Source organism: Macrosteles quadrilineatus, unplaced genomic scaffold (genome assembly GCF_028750875.1).
Source record: "Macrosteles quadrilineatus isolate MER2022 unplaced genomic scaffold, UCM_ALF_1.0 Scaffold_4__1_contigs__length_99947679, whole genome shotgun sequence".
In the NCBI taxonomy this organism is placed as follows: Eukaryota; Metazoa; Arthropoda; class Insecta; order Hemiptera; family Cicadellidae; genus Macrosteles; species Macrosteles quadrilineatus.
This window is the reverse complement of record NW_026542597.1, coordinates 46,211,418-46,226,653: the sequence shown is the minus strand read 5'-3', so window position 1 is coordinate 46,226,653 and position 15,236 is coordinate 46,211,418. Positions and strand designations below refer to the sequence as shown.

Sequence of the window (15,236 nt, the reverse complement as noted above, 5' to 3'; positions counted from 1 at the left end):
CCGAATCAACGCTAACATTTGAAGAAGTCTTAGATTTATTTGACAAACATTTTATTCCACGGAGGAACTTAATTTTTGAAAGAGCAAAGTTTTTGAAGAGACAACAAAAAATTAATGAAACCGTTGAAGAGTTTATAGTTAGTCTCCATTCCTTGGCTAGAACCTGTGACTGGGGTTCACTTAATGATGAAATGGTGTTGATGGTACTAATACTGGGTTTAAATGATGAGAAACTTAGTGATCGCTTGTTGCTAGATCCCGAGATGAATTTAGACAAAGCCATTACAGTAATAAGACATGCAGATAACGTAAAGAAAGAGAAGGCAGATTTATGTGATGAGAAAAGAGTTCAAATTGAAGCAACTACGTCATCGAGTTCAAACCAAAATCAAGGATATAGGTTTCGTCAAAAGAAACAAGAATACCCAGCGCAATGTATCTGGTGTGGTTATAAACCGTCCCATCCAAGAAGCACGTGTCCAGCAAAAAGCGCAACATGTAACTTATGCAAAAAGATTGGTCACTTTTCGAAGGTCTGCAGATCTAAAGAAGCACAGGAAGTAACTGACGAAAATGAAGTAAGTGAACTACCTTCAAATAATAAAGTATTCATAGGTACACTTGGGGATGGGTCGAAATGTAAGCCCTGGAAACTAGAATTAGTGTTTGAGGGAAAACCACAAACATTTAAAATTGATTCAGGGGCAGATGTAACAGTAATTCCCCCTGGCATAGTTGATCCAAGTAGGATCCAGCCGACTCTAGTTGAGTTGTTTGGGGCTGGTAGAACAAAATTAGAAACTGTAGGTTGTGTTAGAGCTAATATCCAATACAGAGATGTTAAAATAAATCACATGGTATACGTAGTGAAGGGACTCATAACACCCTTGCTTGGTCGTCCAGCAATACAGGACTTGAAGATTTTAACTTTTGTTAATTCAGTTGCAGAGGTAGACAGTGACTTTTTTACCGAATACCATGAAATGTTTAGTGGTCTGGGCGTCATTCCTGATCCCTACACAATAGCACTTAAGGATGGCGCAAAGCCATACGCAATAACTACTCCTAGGCCAGTACCTTTACCCCTAATGTGTCGAGTGAAAAAAGAACTAGAAAGTATGGTACAAAATAATGTAATCACCCCAGTTGAGCATGCTACTGAATGGTGCTCAGCAATGGTAGTAGTGCCTAAATCTAATGGAGATGTCCGCATATGTGTTGACTTAACAAAGTTGAATGAATCCATCCAGCGGTCTTATCATCCGATTCCCAAAATTGAAACGTCTCTCAGCTCAATCTCAGGAGCAAAATGGTTTTCAAAACTTGATGCAAACAGTGGTTTTTGGCAAGTCCCCTTAAATGTAAATTCCCAGGATCTAACTACTTTCCTTACCCCTTTTGGACGTTTTAAATTTCTCAAACTTCCATTTGGAATCACATCAGCACCTGAACATTTTCAGAAATGCATGAACAAAATCTTAGACAACCAGTCAAATGTCGCAGTCCATATGGACGATATTCTGATTTGGGGCAAAACGAAAGAAGAACATGATACAGTTGTTCGGCAAGTACTTGAAAAGCTTAAAAATGTAGGAATGACACTTAACAAAGACAAAACTGAGTTTGGGAAGTCAAGTATTAAATTCCTCGGGCATTTCCTCTCATCCGATGGAATTTCTGTTGATAAGGAAAAGGTTTCCGCCATTCTCAAAATGGACTGCCCAAAAAACGTAAAAGAACTTCAAAGGTTCAATGGGATGGTAAACTTTCTTGGTAAGTTTATTCCTGACAAAGCTAAGATTTTGGCCCCAATGAATTCACTACTTCAAGCTAACGTTCCATGGATATGGGGTCCAGAGCAGGCGAAGGCATTTGATGAAATAAAACTCATTTTGACTAACTCTCCTTGCCTAGCCATTTACGATGTAAATCGGGAAACAATTATCTCCTGTGATGCCTCGCTTCAAGGACTAGGATCAACTCTTTCTCAAGTTCAAGATGATGGTTCTATACGACCAGTATCATTTGCATCCCGAAGCCTTCTTCCTTCTGAAAAAAACTATGCAAACATCGAGAGGGAGGCTACAGCTGTCGCTTGGGCATGTGAAAAGTTTCAAGAATTTATTATTGGCAAGAGAATAACAATACAAACAGATCACAAACCACTACTTCAAATTTTGAAATCCAAACATCTTGATGAATTGTCTCCAAGAATTCAAAGAATTCGATTGCGTCTCATGAGATATGATTTTTCAATTACTTATATTCCTGGAAAGCAGCTTCTAGTTCCTGATGCTCTTTCAAGAGCACCTCTCCCATTTTCAGGTACTGATGACCGTGAGTTAGAAGAAGAAACTCAAGCGTTTGTTCAAATGGTTTTGTCGTCCATCGATAAAAAACGACTGCATAGTTGCTAAAGTATTGGAGGAACAAAATAAAGATCCGACTTTACGTGAACTGAAAAAAATAATCATCCAAGGTTGGCCTTCTAAGACATCATTACGAGATGACCTAAAACCGTATAATTCAGTTAAGGATGAGCTAAGTGTTGATAATGAGATGATACTACGAGGTTCAAGACTTGTAATTCCGCCAGCTCTGCAGTCTTGGGCACTTCAAAGAGTACATGAAGGTCATTTTGGAATCACCAAGTGTCGTTTACGTGCAAAAGAGTCAGTCTGGTGGCCAGGAATTTCTTCAGCCATTGAATGTATGGTGAAATCATGCCCTACTTGTATTAAACATTCAAGGAACAGTCATGAACCATTGCTTCCCACACAATTCCCTGACAGGCCATGGAAAACACTTGCGATGGATTTGTTCAAACTTGAAGGCGTTTGGTTTTTGACTGTGACAGATTAATACTCCAGATATTTTGGGATAGCTGAATTAGAGTCATTAACATCACGAGAAGTAATAATGAGATGCAAAGCCTTTTTCTGTCGACATGGCATTCCAGAAGAAATTAGGTCTGACTGTGGGTCTCAATTTCAAGTCCTTGAACATTCAGATTTCAAGACATTTTCCAAAGTTTATGGCTTCAAGCATGTAACAAGTAGCCCAAAATTTTCCCAAAGCAATGGAGAGGCTGAAGCGGCAGTGAAAATCGCCAAAAAGATTCTAAAGAAAAATGTGGAAGACCCTTATTTAGCGCTTCTAGCCTATCGAACGACACCCCTCTGGAATGGGTTCAGTCCCTCTCAGCTTCTTATGAACAGGCGATTACGGAGCACATTGCCTCAGACAGGACATTTGCTTTGTGGAAAACCAGATCTAAAGGATCTTAAAGGGAGAGAAGAAACATATCGTGAGAAGTACAAACACAACTATGATAGAAGGCACAAAGTGCAAACTCTCAATCCTCTTCATATAGGAGACCCAGTTTGGATTGTGGACCTTAGAAGACATGGCAAAATTTTGAAAATCCTGGACAGCCCTCGTTCATATATTGTTGAAACTGATAAGAGGAATGTGAGAAGAAATCGATTCCACCTCAAACTTGCCCCTTATTTAAGAGAGGAAAACAGTGAACAAAATTTGTCAGCAAATACACATCAAACAGAACCATACAACCGTCCAAAGAGAAATATACAAAAACCAAGCTGGTTGAAGAACTTTCAAACTTAAAAGGGAGGATGTTGTGAGAACAGTTTATTTCATAACACCTGTTAATTTCTATTAATATTATTATCATATGTTTATTTGTTATTCTATGTTTGTAAAAAGGTAAATAAAGTTAGTTGAGTTTGAGTTATGACATAAAACAGTGCATTCACTTAATTCTTAGTAAAATAATACAGTCAATTTGTTAATACTTAATATTTTATAACCTTACTTAACAAATCAAGACTTGTTGATGAACAAGTTCTTGCTTCCTGTCATTTTTTATATTTAACTTATTGTTCTCATATTCTTATGAACAGGTTGTAAAATTAATTCTAAAAGTAAAAAGAAAACTTAACAAAATAAACATTCATTATTGCGCGAAACATGTTGCGGAATTTGGTTTCTCAATAATAATATTTACTATTGTATGTAATGATATCGTTCACAACAACCTTCAGCATGATATTGGAAGAAACAATGTATTTAATTTTATTTCCTATCCTCTTAATGTTTTTATTTAACTATGTGCATTGGCTAAAGTATATTATAGTACATTAAAAGTTGTACTGATGATGTTCAACACATTCTATATATACATTCATACTTATCTTTTTTTGTTACCAAGGATATGTTTAATAAGCCGTAGACGATTTGTTTTAAACGTACTACAAGTAGATGGTTGTGATGTAAAAATATTAACTAAATAAAATTAATAAAAATTAAAACAATTCGCTGGTTTAGTGTTGGCTTTGACTTTGGAACAGGATAGTCGGGGTCTATCCTTGCCATGCGCAAAAACATCAGTGTTTATATATATATCATTCATACAAAATACCAGTACGCCAGTGCTAACAGCTAGCTTTGGTGGCGCATAATTTTGTAGTACTGACAATAAATACTGTATAGTTACCTAATTACCTGATCACTTAATACCTGTAATTAGGTATACTAGTTGTATAACAATTCCTATTTTAGTATCTTACTTCTCCCTCCAGCTGTACAAGATGTTTGGTCTATAATACCCTTCCAGCTAAGGGTAAACAACACAGCACAACTAGGTCATCAGCAACTGGACCCTAACGAGCTCTCTTGTACATCTGGCAATTAGTTCATTGATTCTGCTACATGACGTGAACACTGTGAGTTTATTGAAATATAAAATATATACATATAAAGAATATGAATTAATAATTTTAAGATACTACTACTATAAATAGTGACATTATTAACGTAGGTTTTTTCCAAAAACCTCACAGATGTAAGATGATGATAAGATTGTTCAAAGTGGAATAAAAAATACATTTTTTATGTTTAGTACAAAAACGATAATGATAATATTATACAACATTTTAGAAAACGTTTCCTCGTAATTTCATATGAAATATTGATACTAACAAGTGTAAAAAGAATTGGCTTCCGTTAAAAATTCATCGTGAGTTTTATGTGATGGTTTTGTCATGTTAGTGGGTTATTTAGTCATAAACACTCCAAAACATAGTTTAAAACATTTTAAAACTAGATATAAACGTTCAAATTTCTTGAAAAACTCAACCTTAATCGTAAAAAAACACGTATGTGAGGGCATATTGTAATAGATGGATGTCCCTTATTTTTATCTTGCTAGGCAACAACAGAAAAGGGGATAACTTGAAAATGCAATTATTTTTAAATACCACATCCATTACACGACGTTTATAGATGCTTAATTCAAACGGAATTAAGCTGTAAGTAAGAATTAATTACTATGTTATCGTTAGCATAATGATTCTTTGTTGTTGTTGTTGTTGAATTGTGGAAATGGCATGTCGATGGAAGGCACAGTTATTCGTTTTTAAAATGTAGTATAGCATTAAATCGACCCATATATTAATATATTTTGCTACATAAAATGTTATTTTTCTAAATCACTATCAAATAAAATGTAGAAAATCTATTTTAAGAGCTGGCCTCAGTCAGTTGCAAGGTTACAAAGAACAATCCAGACTGACCTGAGGCGTGTGAGATATAAAAACATAAAAGCTGTATATATATGTAATATAAAGAAAAAAGGATACCGTTGAAAATAATGAAATCCAAATGGTATGTGCAAAATATGATCAAAACAATATTTTTCCAAATTTATTTAAAAAGAGTCAATGGTTATATCTAGTTAAGTAACTTAGTTCAAACAGATCACTAGTTACTGGACAGTAAAGTTATCGGAGTAGACTAGCGCTGACCACTAACAAGACTTCAGCCCAGGCCTGGAGGGTTTGTAGACTACCTTTGACTTATTACAGAGGGTTTCATTGACTTGTGTAACTGGATACCTTACAAACTAACGTTGTTTGCGAAGTTAGGCATTATGTATTGTAGAACATCAAAATTAAACAAGTAGAATGTTAATTATCTGTTTTATTTCAAAGATTGAATCATGTGTTAGGAAAAGTGGTTTTAGTGTGAGAACTTATTTAGATAATATACAGGATGTGTATTTGTTATTTATTTTAATCATAAGATACTAAATACCTTTATTAACTTGTATTAAGTAGTGACGTATAATAAAAAATAAGTCCACTTCATACTTCAACATAATTAGTTACGTATTAATGGTATTATTGGTTTTCTCCAATGTCGTATTTTGGTCTTTAAAAGAAAACTTACATGACTTCAGTCCAAACCTACAAAAAATATTGAAATATACATACTCATCTACGAACCACCAATAATGAAATGAAATAAAATTCTTCTTTATTGAGGCGAACTAAGGACCTCACGGTCCTTTCTTACAGTTAGCCTAAAAAACTAACAATAATCATAAAACATTAACAAAATAAAAAGCAAAGTTTACAATAAACAAAGAGGTGTCAAAAAACATTTTATAAATTTATTTCCCTAACACACAATCACACACACAATATACACCCTCTGCTGCACCCAGGCCTATTAATTGATACATCCGAAAACTACGGTCTCAGTGATATATCAATGGTTTTATATTTTCTGATTATTTAAATGTATATATATATATATATATAAATAATTGAAAACATTATAAATATATATATATATATATATATAAATAATTGAAAACATTATAAATATATATATCAGCTATGTTTTACCACTTTAGGGTCGTTAAAGAACAAATAACGAGACAGTTGCAGTATTGTACTATTATTTTATTAATTCACTGTTAAATATCAAACAACTGGGAGCAATGCCAAGCTGATTTTTCTTTTTATTTTACACTGCCACAATGTTTGGCTAGGGCAGAAACGTTTCGGTCATTTTTTCTTATAAAATGGACAGTTAATCATAACTACTTAAATTGAACTAGTCAATAGATTCTGTGATGCATTACGAATGCTTATAATGCGAATGCCATTCAGAGTATGATGGAAAATTTCATATGTGGTTTAAGAATTAGGCTTTTATGTATAGTCTTCAGTTGCTAGGCTTGTTGCATTATTTTCAATGATTCCAAAAATAACCTGCATATGATTATTTCATGTTTTTAGAGAATGCTTTGTGAATAACTTGTCACCTTACAAAGAAAGTTATTCAACGAGTTCTCTGGCAAATCCGCTGCCGACCCTGAGGAAGGAAGTAATCAAATTTAAGACAACTTGAGTGAGAATAAAGTATTTTTGTGGGCGAAATGGGAAAAATAATAAAAAAAGAGTTCAATGGCCCTCTGAATAGTAATGTTGAAGGAACAAGATCCAATTAAAAGTCCTATTTCTTTTAAGGAACACATCAAGTTAAAATACGTTTTTCACCTACACTTCCCTCTGGTCATTTTCTGGGAGGCACATAAAAATGCTTGAAAAATTAAGCTTTTAATATATTATTATAAAGTACCAATAATAGTGGCCAAATTACTTAAACGAAATTAGGCCTACGGTGTATGAATAAAAATCTATGTTAGCTTACTCTACAACTAAACCTCCCTTTACATATTTTACAGATAAGGAAGGATATATTACAAACCTTTTGATAGTAATATAAAGTTCTTCAAACACAAAATATTTCATACATTGACTTACCAAGAATGCAGCTATAAAGAAATAAGTTGGAACGAAATTTTATTTTTTCTAGGGTAAATATAGAGATGCCATTTGTAATACGATTGCAATGACATATATGTATAATTGAACATTACATAATAATTACCTATATTTATTATTTACTTTGAAAACAAAAAATGTTTTATCAGCCCTCATAATTGTCCCCAATGTTATATTTATATTTATTAATTTGATGACGCCAGGGACTATTTAAACTCTCTTTAGGGAAGAGTAAACCAATTCTATAAACTGTGGGTAAATTACTCTTTACTCACCAAACTCATCAACTTCCGTGTTTACTTTTTATTTCTATAGATTACAGTTCATCTTCTATGATAATTTAAAATTAAGTTTTTGGTTAAATTTCACTTTGGTTTATGTAAATGACATTTTAAGGATATTTACTAGGGAAAATGTTTGATACTTATTTTTAATTTTTTTTTACTTATTCATTGTTTAGGGGTTTTCCCTGAAATAGTAAAACAAATATAAATAATGTTTATATGCCTTTATTTTCGTGTTTGTTCAATATTGTTAAACTGTATCTACCACTATGGTTTTGACAATAGTTGCCAAGTAAGGTAGGTGACCATCACGCAACCAGCGACCAAGCACCGGTTATAGAGTAAAACAATTTTTAATCTGACACAAAAATAAAGGTAAATAAGCCACTATATATATTTACTTACTATTATTACAAATAAAATAATTTCATTTGACATCTATTCAATTAAATATATTGCATAAACCTTGTGACAGTGTAGATATATACCTAATTTCCTATTTATTTTAAATAACACAATTTAAATTAAACTCATTCCTACTAAATAACGAATTATTAATTTATAGCTATAAAAAATTACCTTGTTTGAATACCATCCGGTACTTTTTTTTATGGAGAGGAGGGAAAATGCTTTTACGCACACAGGTAGCTAGCCTGTAGTGTGAGACTCCTGAATCTATCACAGACTACTTACTAAAAACACCCCCTCTACTCTGTTGGACACAGACCTGGAATTGTTTGTCACATTACTTCAAGTTAGGCCAACATGTGACCTAAGCCCGCAGGGCTCTCACCGTTTTTGGCATTTAGATACTTCATGACCTACACCGCATCCCGGTCAAGGTCGAGCTTCTTGGCGCGGAGAATGCCCTGGATGTAGTGACACACAGGTCCAATTCCAATTGTCATCATCGGTATGACCGTGTCCACTGACAGCAGTCCTACTAACTGTTGAGCCTCCAGGCGGGGCCTTTCCCAACGCTGGCAGTGGAAAAATGTATGTTCCACGTCATCCGTTACCATCCGGTACTAGTTTGATATGAAACAAGAATTTAAAAAAATGCCCACATTATATTAACTTTACAGTTGTATTTTTAAACTATTGCATCTGTGTTTACAAAAATAAAATGAATTTATTTATTTTCTTCCTCCATTGGTTTAAGACAGGCTTTAAAAACAGTTTCTAAAATCCTTTGACCGACTCTTTTGTAAATTTCGTTAAGGGTTTGGGACGATTCACTGAATTCTATATTAATAGCTTCTCCAACTGAATTCACTACTTCAGTTAATCGTTCTTCATTAAGAGATCGTAAACAAGCGGTGAACATGTCGTTGGCCATCCATGATTTCATCTGATCCATCTCTAACATCCTTCCAATAGGCTTGTTATCGTATTCCGTAGCTGACTGGCTATGGTAGACGGTTTGTCCATCTTCTATATCAGTTCCCACTGCAACTGATATAGGGACAGATATAGTAATCGTGCCCGGGTGAGTTGTTTGTGGAAATGTATTTGCTTGTGGTCTTGCTGTTGGCGGTGTTGTCCATCCATCAGATTCCGACCTTTCGTCGTCAAAATCTCGGTATTGTGGTATGACTGATGCCGTACACACAACACACAACGTCTGAAATTAAACATAATAATTAGGGAATTTAAAACAACATAACTAACATAAATAATAATAAATAAACATAAATAATACTTTATGCAAATAATTTAATTGAAATTAAAAAGTGTTACTAGTCTTATGTTACAATTGTTCAGTCAAGTTGCCTTTGTTTTTATATCAATTTTATATGTCTTTGTTTTTAACAGTCCGTCTGTAATTCCCATCACATTACCATATGTCAATTTTCATTGTTGCATTCATTCTTTTCGAATCACCGCTCATAACATCACGCATTCATTTTTCTCGTAATAAATTATCCTCTTTATACTAAAACCCTAGACTTTTTCCTCTCTAATATCAATACACCGCACATTTTTGGTCCTATCGAGCCGCGGATTATATCTACGAACATTAGTGCGACTTTTACTCAGTTTATTTTCAATGTCTCGGTTGAACGTATTTCATTCAACGTGAAGCCGCCAAGGACAATACTGCATCGCCATTTTGAGCTTTTCGTCTACGTCACGATACAGTCCACACTCCTCTCATTCCAAGTGTTCAACATCGTCATCGTTCTACTAGTTCCGCTCCGCATTCATCACTTCGACATCGACTTCATTTCGTCTACGTCGCTGCGCAACGTCAAACGTCAAGAAACTCAAAAGTAAGGTTATGTTTGTACTTCGAAGACAAAGCACCGCATCTCATCGTAAGTTATCAAAATAAATCAATATCAACATGGAAATAATAAAGAAAACCTGATTTTATTCCTCACTCGTCCTTATCCTCAAATTACTCCGTACATTTACAATATCTCGACTACTTACTTAACTAATTGAACGATCTAGGCCTAGCTTTCAAAATGAGATTTTCCACATTTTCTAATAGATGCAAATTGCAATTAAATAAATTAAATACGATCAGTGAGTATATTCAATCATGTCCATCAGAAATAACAAAGCTCAAACCGCTAAACTTAACCTTTTTTTGCACGAAGCTAAAACCATTTCTGCCAATTTTGAATCTAACCTGCTAGATAAGCTTCTTGACGTTGATGGCGATACTAACGTTTTTTCTGACAATGAAGAAGCTTTTTTAAAGCTCCAGAACGACATATCACAACTCTCAATTAACATTCAAACCAAAATTTCTCTTCAAATTCAGAACTTTAATGATGAACACTTGTCAAATAACTCTGTAACATCAAACCCAACCTTTAGGCCTACTACTAGCATTGTAAAATTGCCTAAGCTAGAACTGAAGTCCTTCAATGGTGACACTAAAACATGGATATCCTACATTAACCTCTTTGATACTACTATCCACAACAATAGTAGCCTATCCCTTGTTGAAAAACTTGATAAGTTCACTTAATGGCGAAGCCTTACACTTAATCAAATCCCTACCCATCTCATCTGGCAACTATACAGTAGCCTGTAATGCTTTACGGGAAAGATACCACTCGAAGCGTAGGCTAATCTCTGTCCACCTCAGTAAAATTGTCGATTTGCCCAATATAACTGACAAATATATCAAAAACCTTAGATCATTTATAAATGAGTTCAACGAAAATGAACAAGCACTTAGTGTTCTTGACTATAATGTCATGGAAGACAACTACCTACTAAGTATGTTGATCTTACAAAAAATGAATTCCAACCTCTGTCAAGTTTTTTAATCAAAACGCATAAATTCTTCTGATTTTCCTCAAGCAAGTGAAATAATTAAATTTCTTAAAGACTTTTGTAACAGCAGTGAAGATGCCTCTTTCTGTCACGCTCCACAAGTAGCTCCTCTCCAAATATCCAACCCTCACCAAGTTCCACGTCAAATTGATGAATCAATTCAGTTTCAACGTCCTCCTATGGCTTTGATATGTACTTCAAATGATTTGAAATGTTTTTTCTGCCATAAAAATCACAAAATATACAGTTGACCTGTCTTTAATAGTAAAACCCCTCAAAAAAGGCTTAAAGTTGTACGCGACTTAAAACGCTGCACAAATTGCCTTGGTAATCACTTTGTTAAACGCTGCAAGTCGACTAATACTTGTAAGACCTGTTTGAAACTTCATCACACACTCCTTCATTTTTTGAAGCCTACTAATCCTATGGCTGATAACAGAAATCACTCCAACCAAGAACAAAAAGAAGCAATAGCAAACTCAAAACCTTCGAAACTGACAGCTGTAACTCCTGGCCATTTTCTTATCAACTCTTCTCTGACAACTATTCCTGACCCAACAAAGATCTCACCTCTTATTGATAATTTACCTCAAGACATCACCCAAAGCCTATGCTGACATTGGAGTCAAGAATATTTTAAGACCCCTCATCAGCGTTGTTTCAAGTGGAACCTCAAGAAAGAAGACCTCAATGTGTATACCCTGTTTGCTAAAACACACCAGCTCCTCCTAGCTACAGACCAGCTGATCCTCATTCAAGACCATCATTCAAAATGTCTTCATAAGCTGCATTCTTAATATTATTCTTCAACCCACTCTGGTCAATTCTCATAAACATTTTATATTTTTTCAATTTCTCTTTTGTTGAACCTTGTTGGTTCAAAGGGGGTGGTATGTTCAGTCAAGTTGCCTTTGTTTTTTGTATTAATTTTATATGTCTTTGTTTTTAAAAGTCCGTCTGTAATTCCCATCACATAACCATATGTCAATTTTCATTGTTGCATTCATTCGTCTCGAACCACCGCTCATAACATCACGCATTCATTTTTCTCGTAATAAATTATCCTCTTTATACCAAAACCCTCAACTTTTTCCTCTCTAATATAAATACACCGCACAAAAATCATGATAGGTTTAGCAAAGGAATAATAGATATGTGTCACCTTAAGTTAATGTTATGTTTATAACTGATTTTGTATTTGAAATATCTTCAATTATATTTGATTTAATATATTGAAATGCATAACTTTGATCAACGTCTTTATAAAATAGAATCGTCTGAAACCCTTTGCCACTGACTTCTATGTGTCTGAATGGCTTGAGGATTAGCGTTAGTTATGACCAATGAACCAATCCCTGAGTAAGTCAAACGCGTTTTATCCCAGTATTCGACGGTTATTTAATTATCAAATCTTGTATATTTAAAGAATAAATCGTAGATTATCACTGATTGTAAATGCTTATTCACGGGGTTTGATATTTCAATTTACAAGGGTGAATTGCTTTTAGCGAATTTTCCTAAGTAGCTATTACCGTATTTCTCATGGTAAGACCTAGGCCCGGGACCGATTTACTATTTCATTTTGATGCCTCCAGAGGCCAAAAACACCATTAGTTCAAGTTTTGATACATTTAGATGTATACTGTATCTATATATGTGTGTCCATCCGGACGATAACTTGAGTAAATTTTGTTCGATTTTGATAACATTTGGTTTGAAGGTGTAAAGCGGGACACACTTGAATGAGTTCGCGAACTAGCATGATCGGACCATGGGATCAGGGTTTAATGTGGGGTTTTATAGGGTAAAAAATGGGGTTTTCTAATTTTATACCCTTAAAACAAATTATTTATCAATTTTTCTCCAGACCTTTTTAAAGAGCTTAAAAACCAAATTATTTAGTATATGAAAGTGTTTTTGTACGGTGATTGGTTAGGGAGATAATTCCAAAAAAGTGCGATTCTTATGGAGAATTGTATAAAATGTTGTATTTGGATTGTTCATGGATATATTTTGATCAAACTTGGCGGATTCATTAATTCCACACTAAGATATTGATATTTTAATAAAAAACACACTTAATTGGTTTTTTTGTAGCAGCTAACCTAGGTACTTGTCAAACCTTAATGTTAATTTAATAGATTAATTGAAAATCAATCCAAGTAAATGGAAATTCACTGCAGGTTTGCTGCATCAGGGACATTTAATTGTCAATTGGGTTTTGTGTTGTAAAGATATGGGAGAAATATTTAACTCTCTTTTTTATTACAAGGAGTTTGGCTTATACCTTTATATTACAAACTAAACCTAAATACGTCATATACATACATAGTCGGTAGTGTAATACCAAGGAAAAAAAATCTTCTATTTTTAATAGTTTCATTATCAGCGAGATGAAAAGTAAATCGTTTACTTATAGTTGAAAAGGTCCTAAGCTAGTTCATCCAATACAAGTTAACATCTATAGAAAGAGAAGTGTAGAAATAAAATTGTATTTCTTTTATTGTTTTTTTTTTTAATTTTTACCTTTGACCGTTTTTTTAATGTAGCTGTTTTAGTTCATTTCTTAGAATTGAAAATTTTCACATAACAGCACCGTTTACTTTCATAACAGCATAGTTTTACTCATAACAACACGGGTAACGGACCATTGAGGTTCAAGGATTGAGAAAGAAAAAGTAAAACTGTAATGGTTTGAACACTAAACAACTATTCAGGCCAATTTAATTGTTAAGAGGTGCAATTAGTGTTTGGTACAATGTTTCGTTCGTCAGTGACAATGAAAGGTTATGAACGAAAACATAACCTCTAGAAGCTATGAGTAGTGATTTTTAGTAGTTAACACTCTGTCGTAAGTAAAGTAGTGTTCGCAGCTTGCGTAAATAGTGTTAACGACACTTTTAGAAGTTTTTGAACTTAAATTTTCTACTCCTGTCGTTAACACAATCGTCGCGTAAACTACCATCACAGCAGCATTTAGTAATAAATAATAAAGAATATATAATATTTCAAAATAAAGTATTTTTTAGTTAAAATATTTTTTTTACTTTAATACTATTCAATTGAAGTGTTGTGCAATAAACTTTAAATTCAGTGTGCACAGACTTTACTCCTAACTTAGCTATGTTTCTAAATATAAATATTTTATAACTATTTTACGGTGTTTGGTGAAGATATTTTTTGAATTATTCATACTGTCAGTTCAGAAGTTTTATATTAATTAAAAATGGAGAGCTTAAAAATTTAGAAAAAAATAGTTAAATTTGTTTTATTTACATTTGATATTTACTCCCAACGTAGGTTAAAAGTCAACAATAATAATATACAGCAATAAGTTCACTACTTACAAACAGAATGTACCCAGTTGAAGACATATTGAGGTTTGAAAGTAAAACAGCAACAATCTGCTTGTTTAAATAGGCGCGGTAGTTTTTACGCGCTTTGTAAATAGCATTTCAAGAAAATACATTAGGTTATTTACCATACTTAGCTATGCCTATTTTAGTACCTATCCTAAACCGTTCTAGTTAAATATAAAATGCCGTTTTAAAGCTTGTAAAATAGTTATAATATTTCTAAGTAACAAAACCACCTAAAATAATTGCATGTATTAATATCTAGGCCTACCACCCTTAATTTTTGGGATTTTGGTTTTTGCAAGGAATAATAGTATCACCGTTTTTAGCAAAGGTGTGTTAGCAAAGCAAAAAATTTCAGAATTGCCTTAAACAATAGGCTGAAATCATTATGAACACGAAAATTTGATGGTATGCGTTCGAAATCTACTTTCTCGGCACAATAAATAAATCAAAGAAAAAAACTTGTATTAATCCTTTAAAAAAGAAGTCTAAAAGTATTTTAATCCAATCAGTTTTAACCGTTTGTTAACTGAAGGAAAATTTACAACTTGTTTTTTATTATCAAGTCCCAACGGAAGATTTGTGAGATCCTGATGGTTGAAATATTTATGAAACAATATTACTTATTTAATTGTTCAATCAAT

The 15,236-nt window shown here is 33.5% G+C and overlaps 1 protein-coding gene across 1 annotated transcript; it reads right to left on the bottom strand.

Annotated features, from left to right (window-relative positions):
* Positions 1-9,031: 9,031 nt before the first annotated feature.
* LOC128993560 (uncharacterized) lies at positions 9,032-14,662 on the bottom strand. The gene is made up of 2 exons (XM_054417533.1): positions 14,581-14,662; positions 9,032-9,563 (listed from the first exon to the last, which is right to left on the bottom strand). The coding sequence occupies exons 1-2, from the start codon at positions 14,605-14,607 to the stop codon at positions 9,072-9,074; spliced, it is 519 nt and encodes a 172-aa protein (XP_054273508.1). The 5' UTR covers positions 14,608-14,662; the 3' UTR covers positions 9,032-9,071.
* Positions 14,663-15,236: the final 574 nt, after the last annotated feature.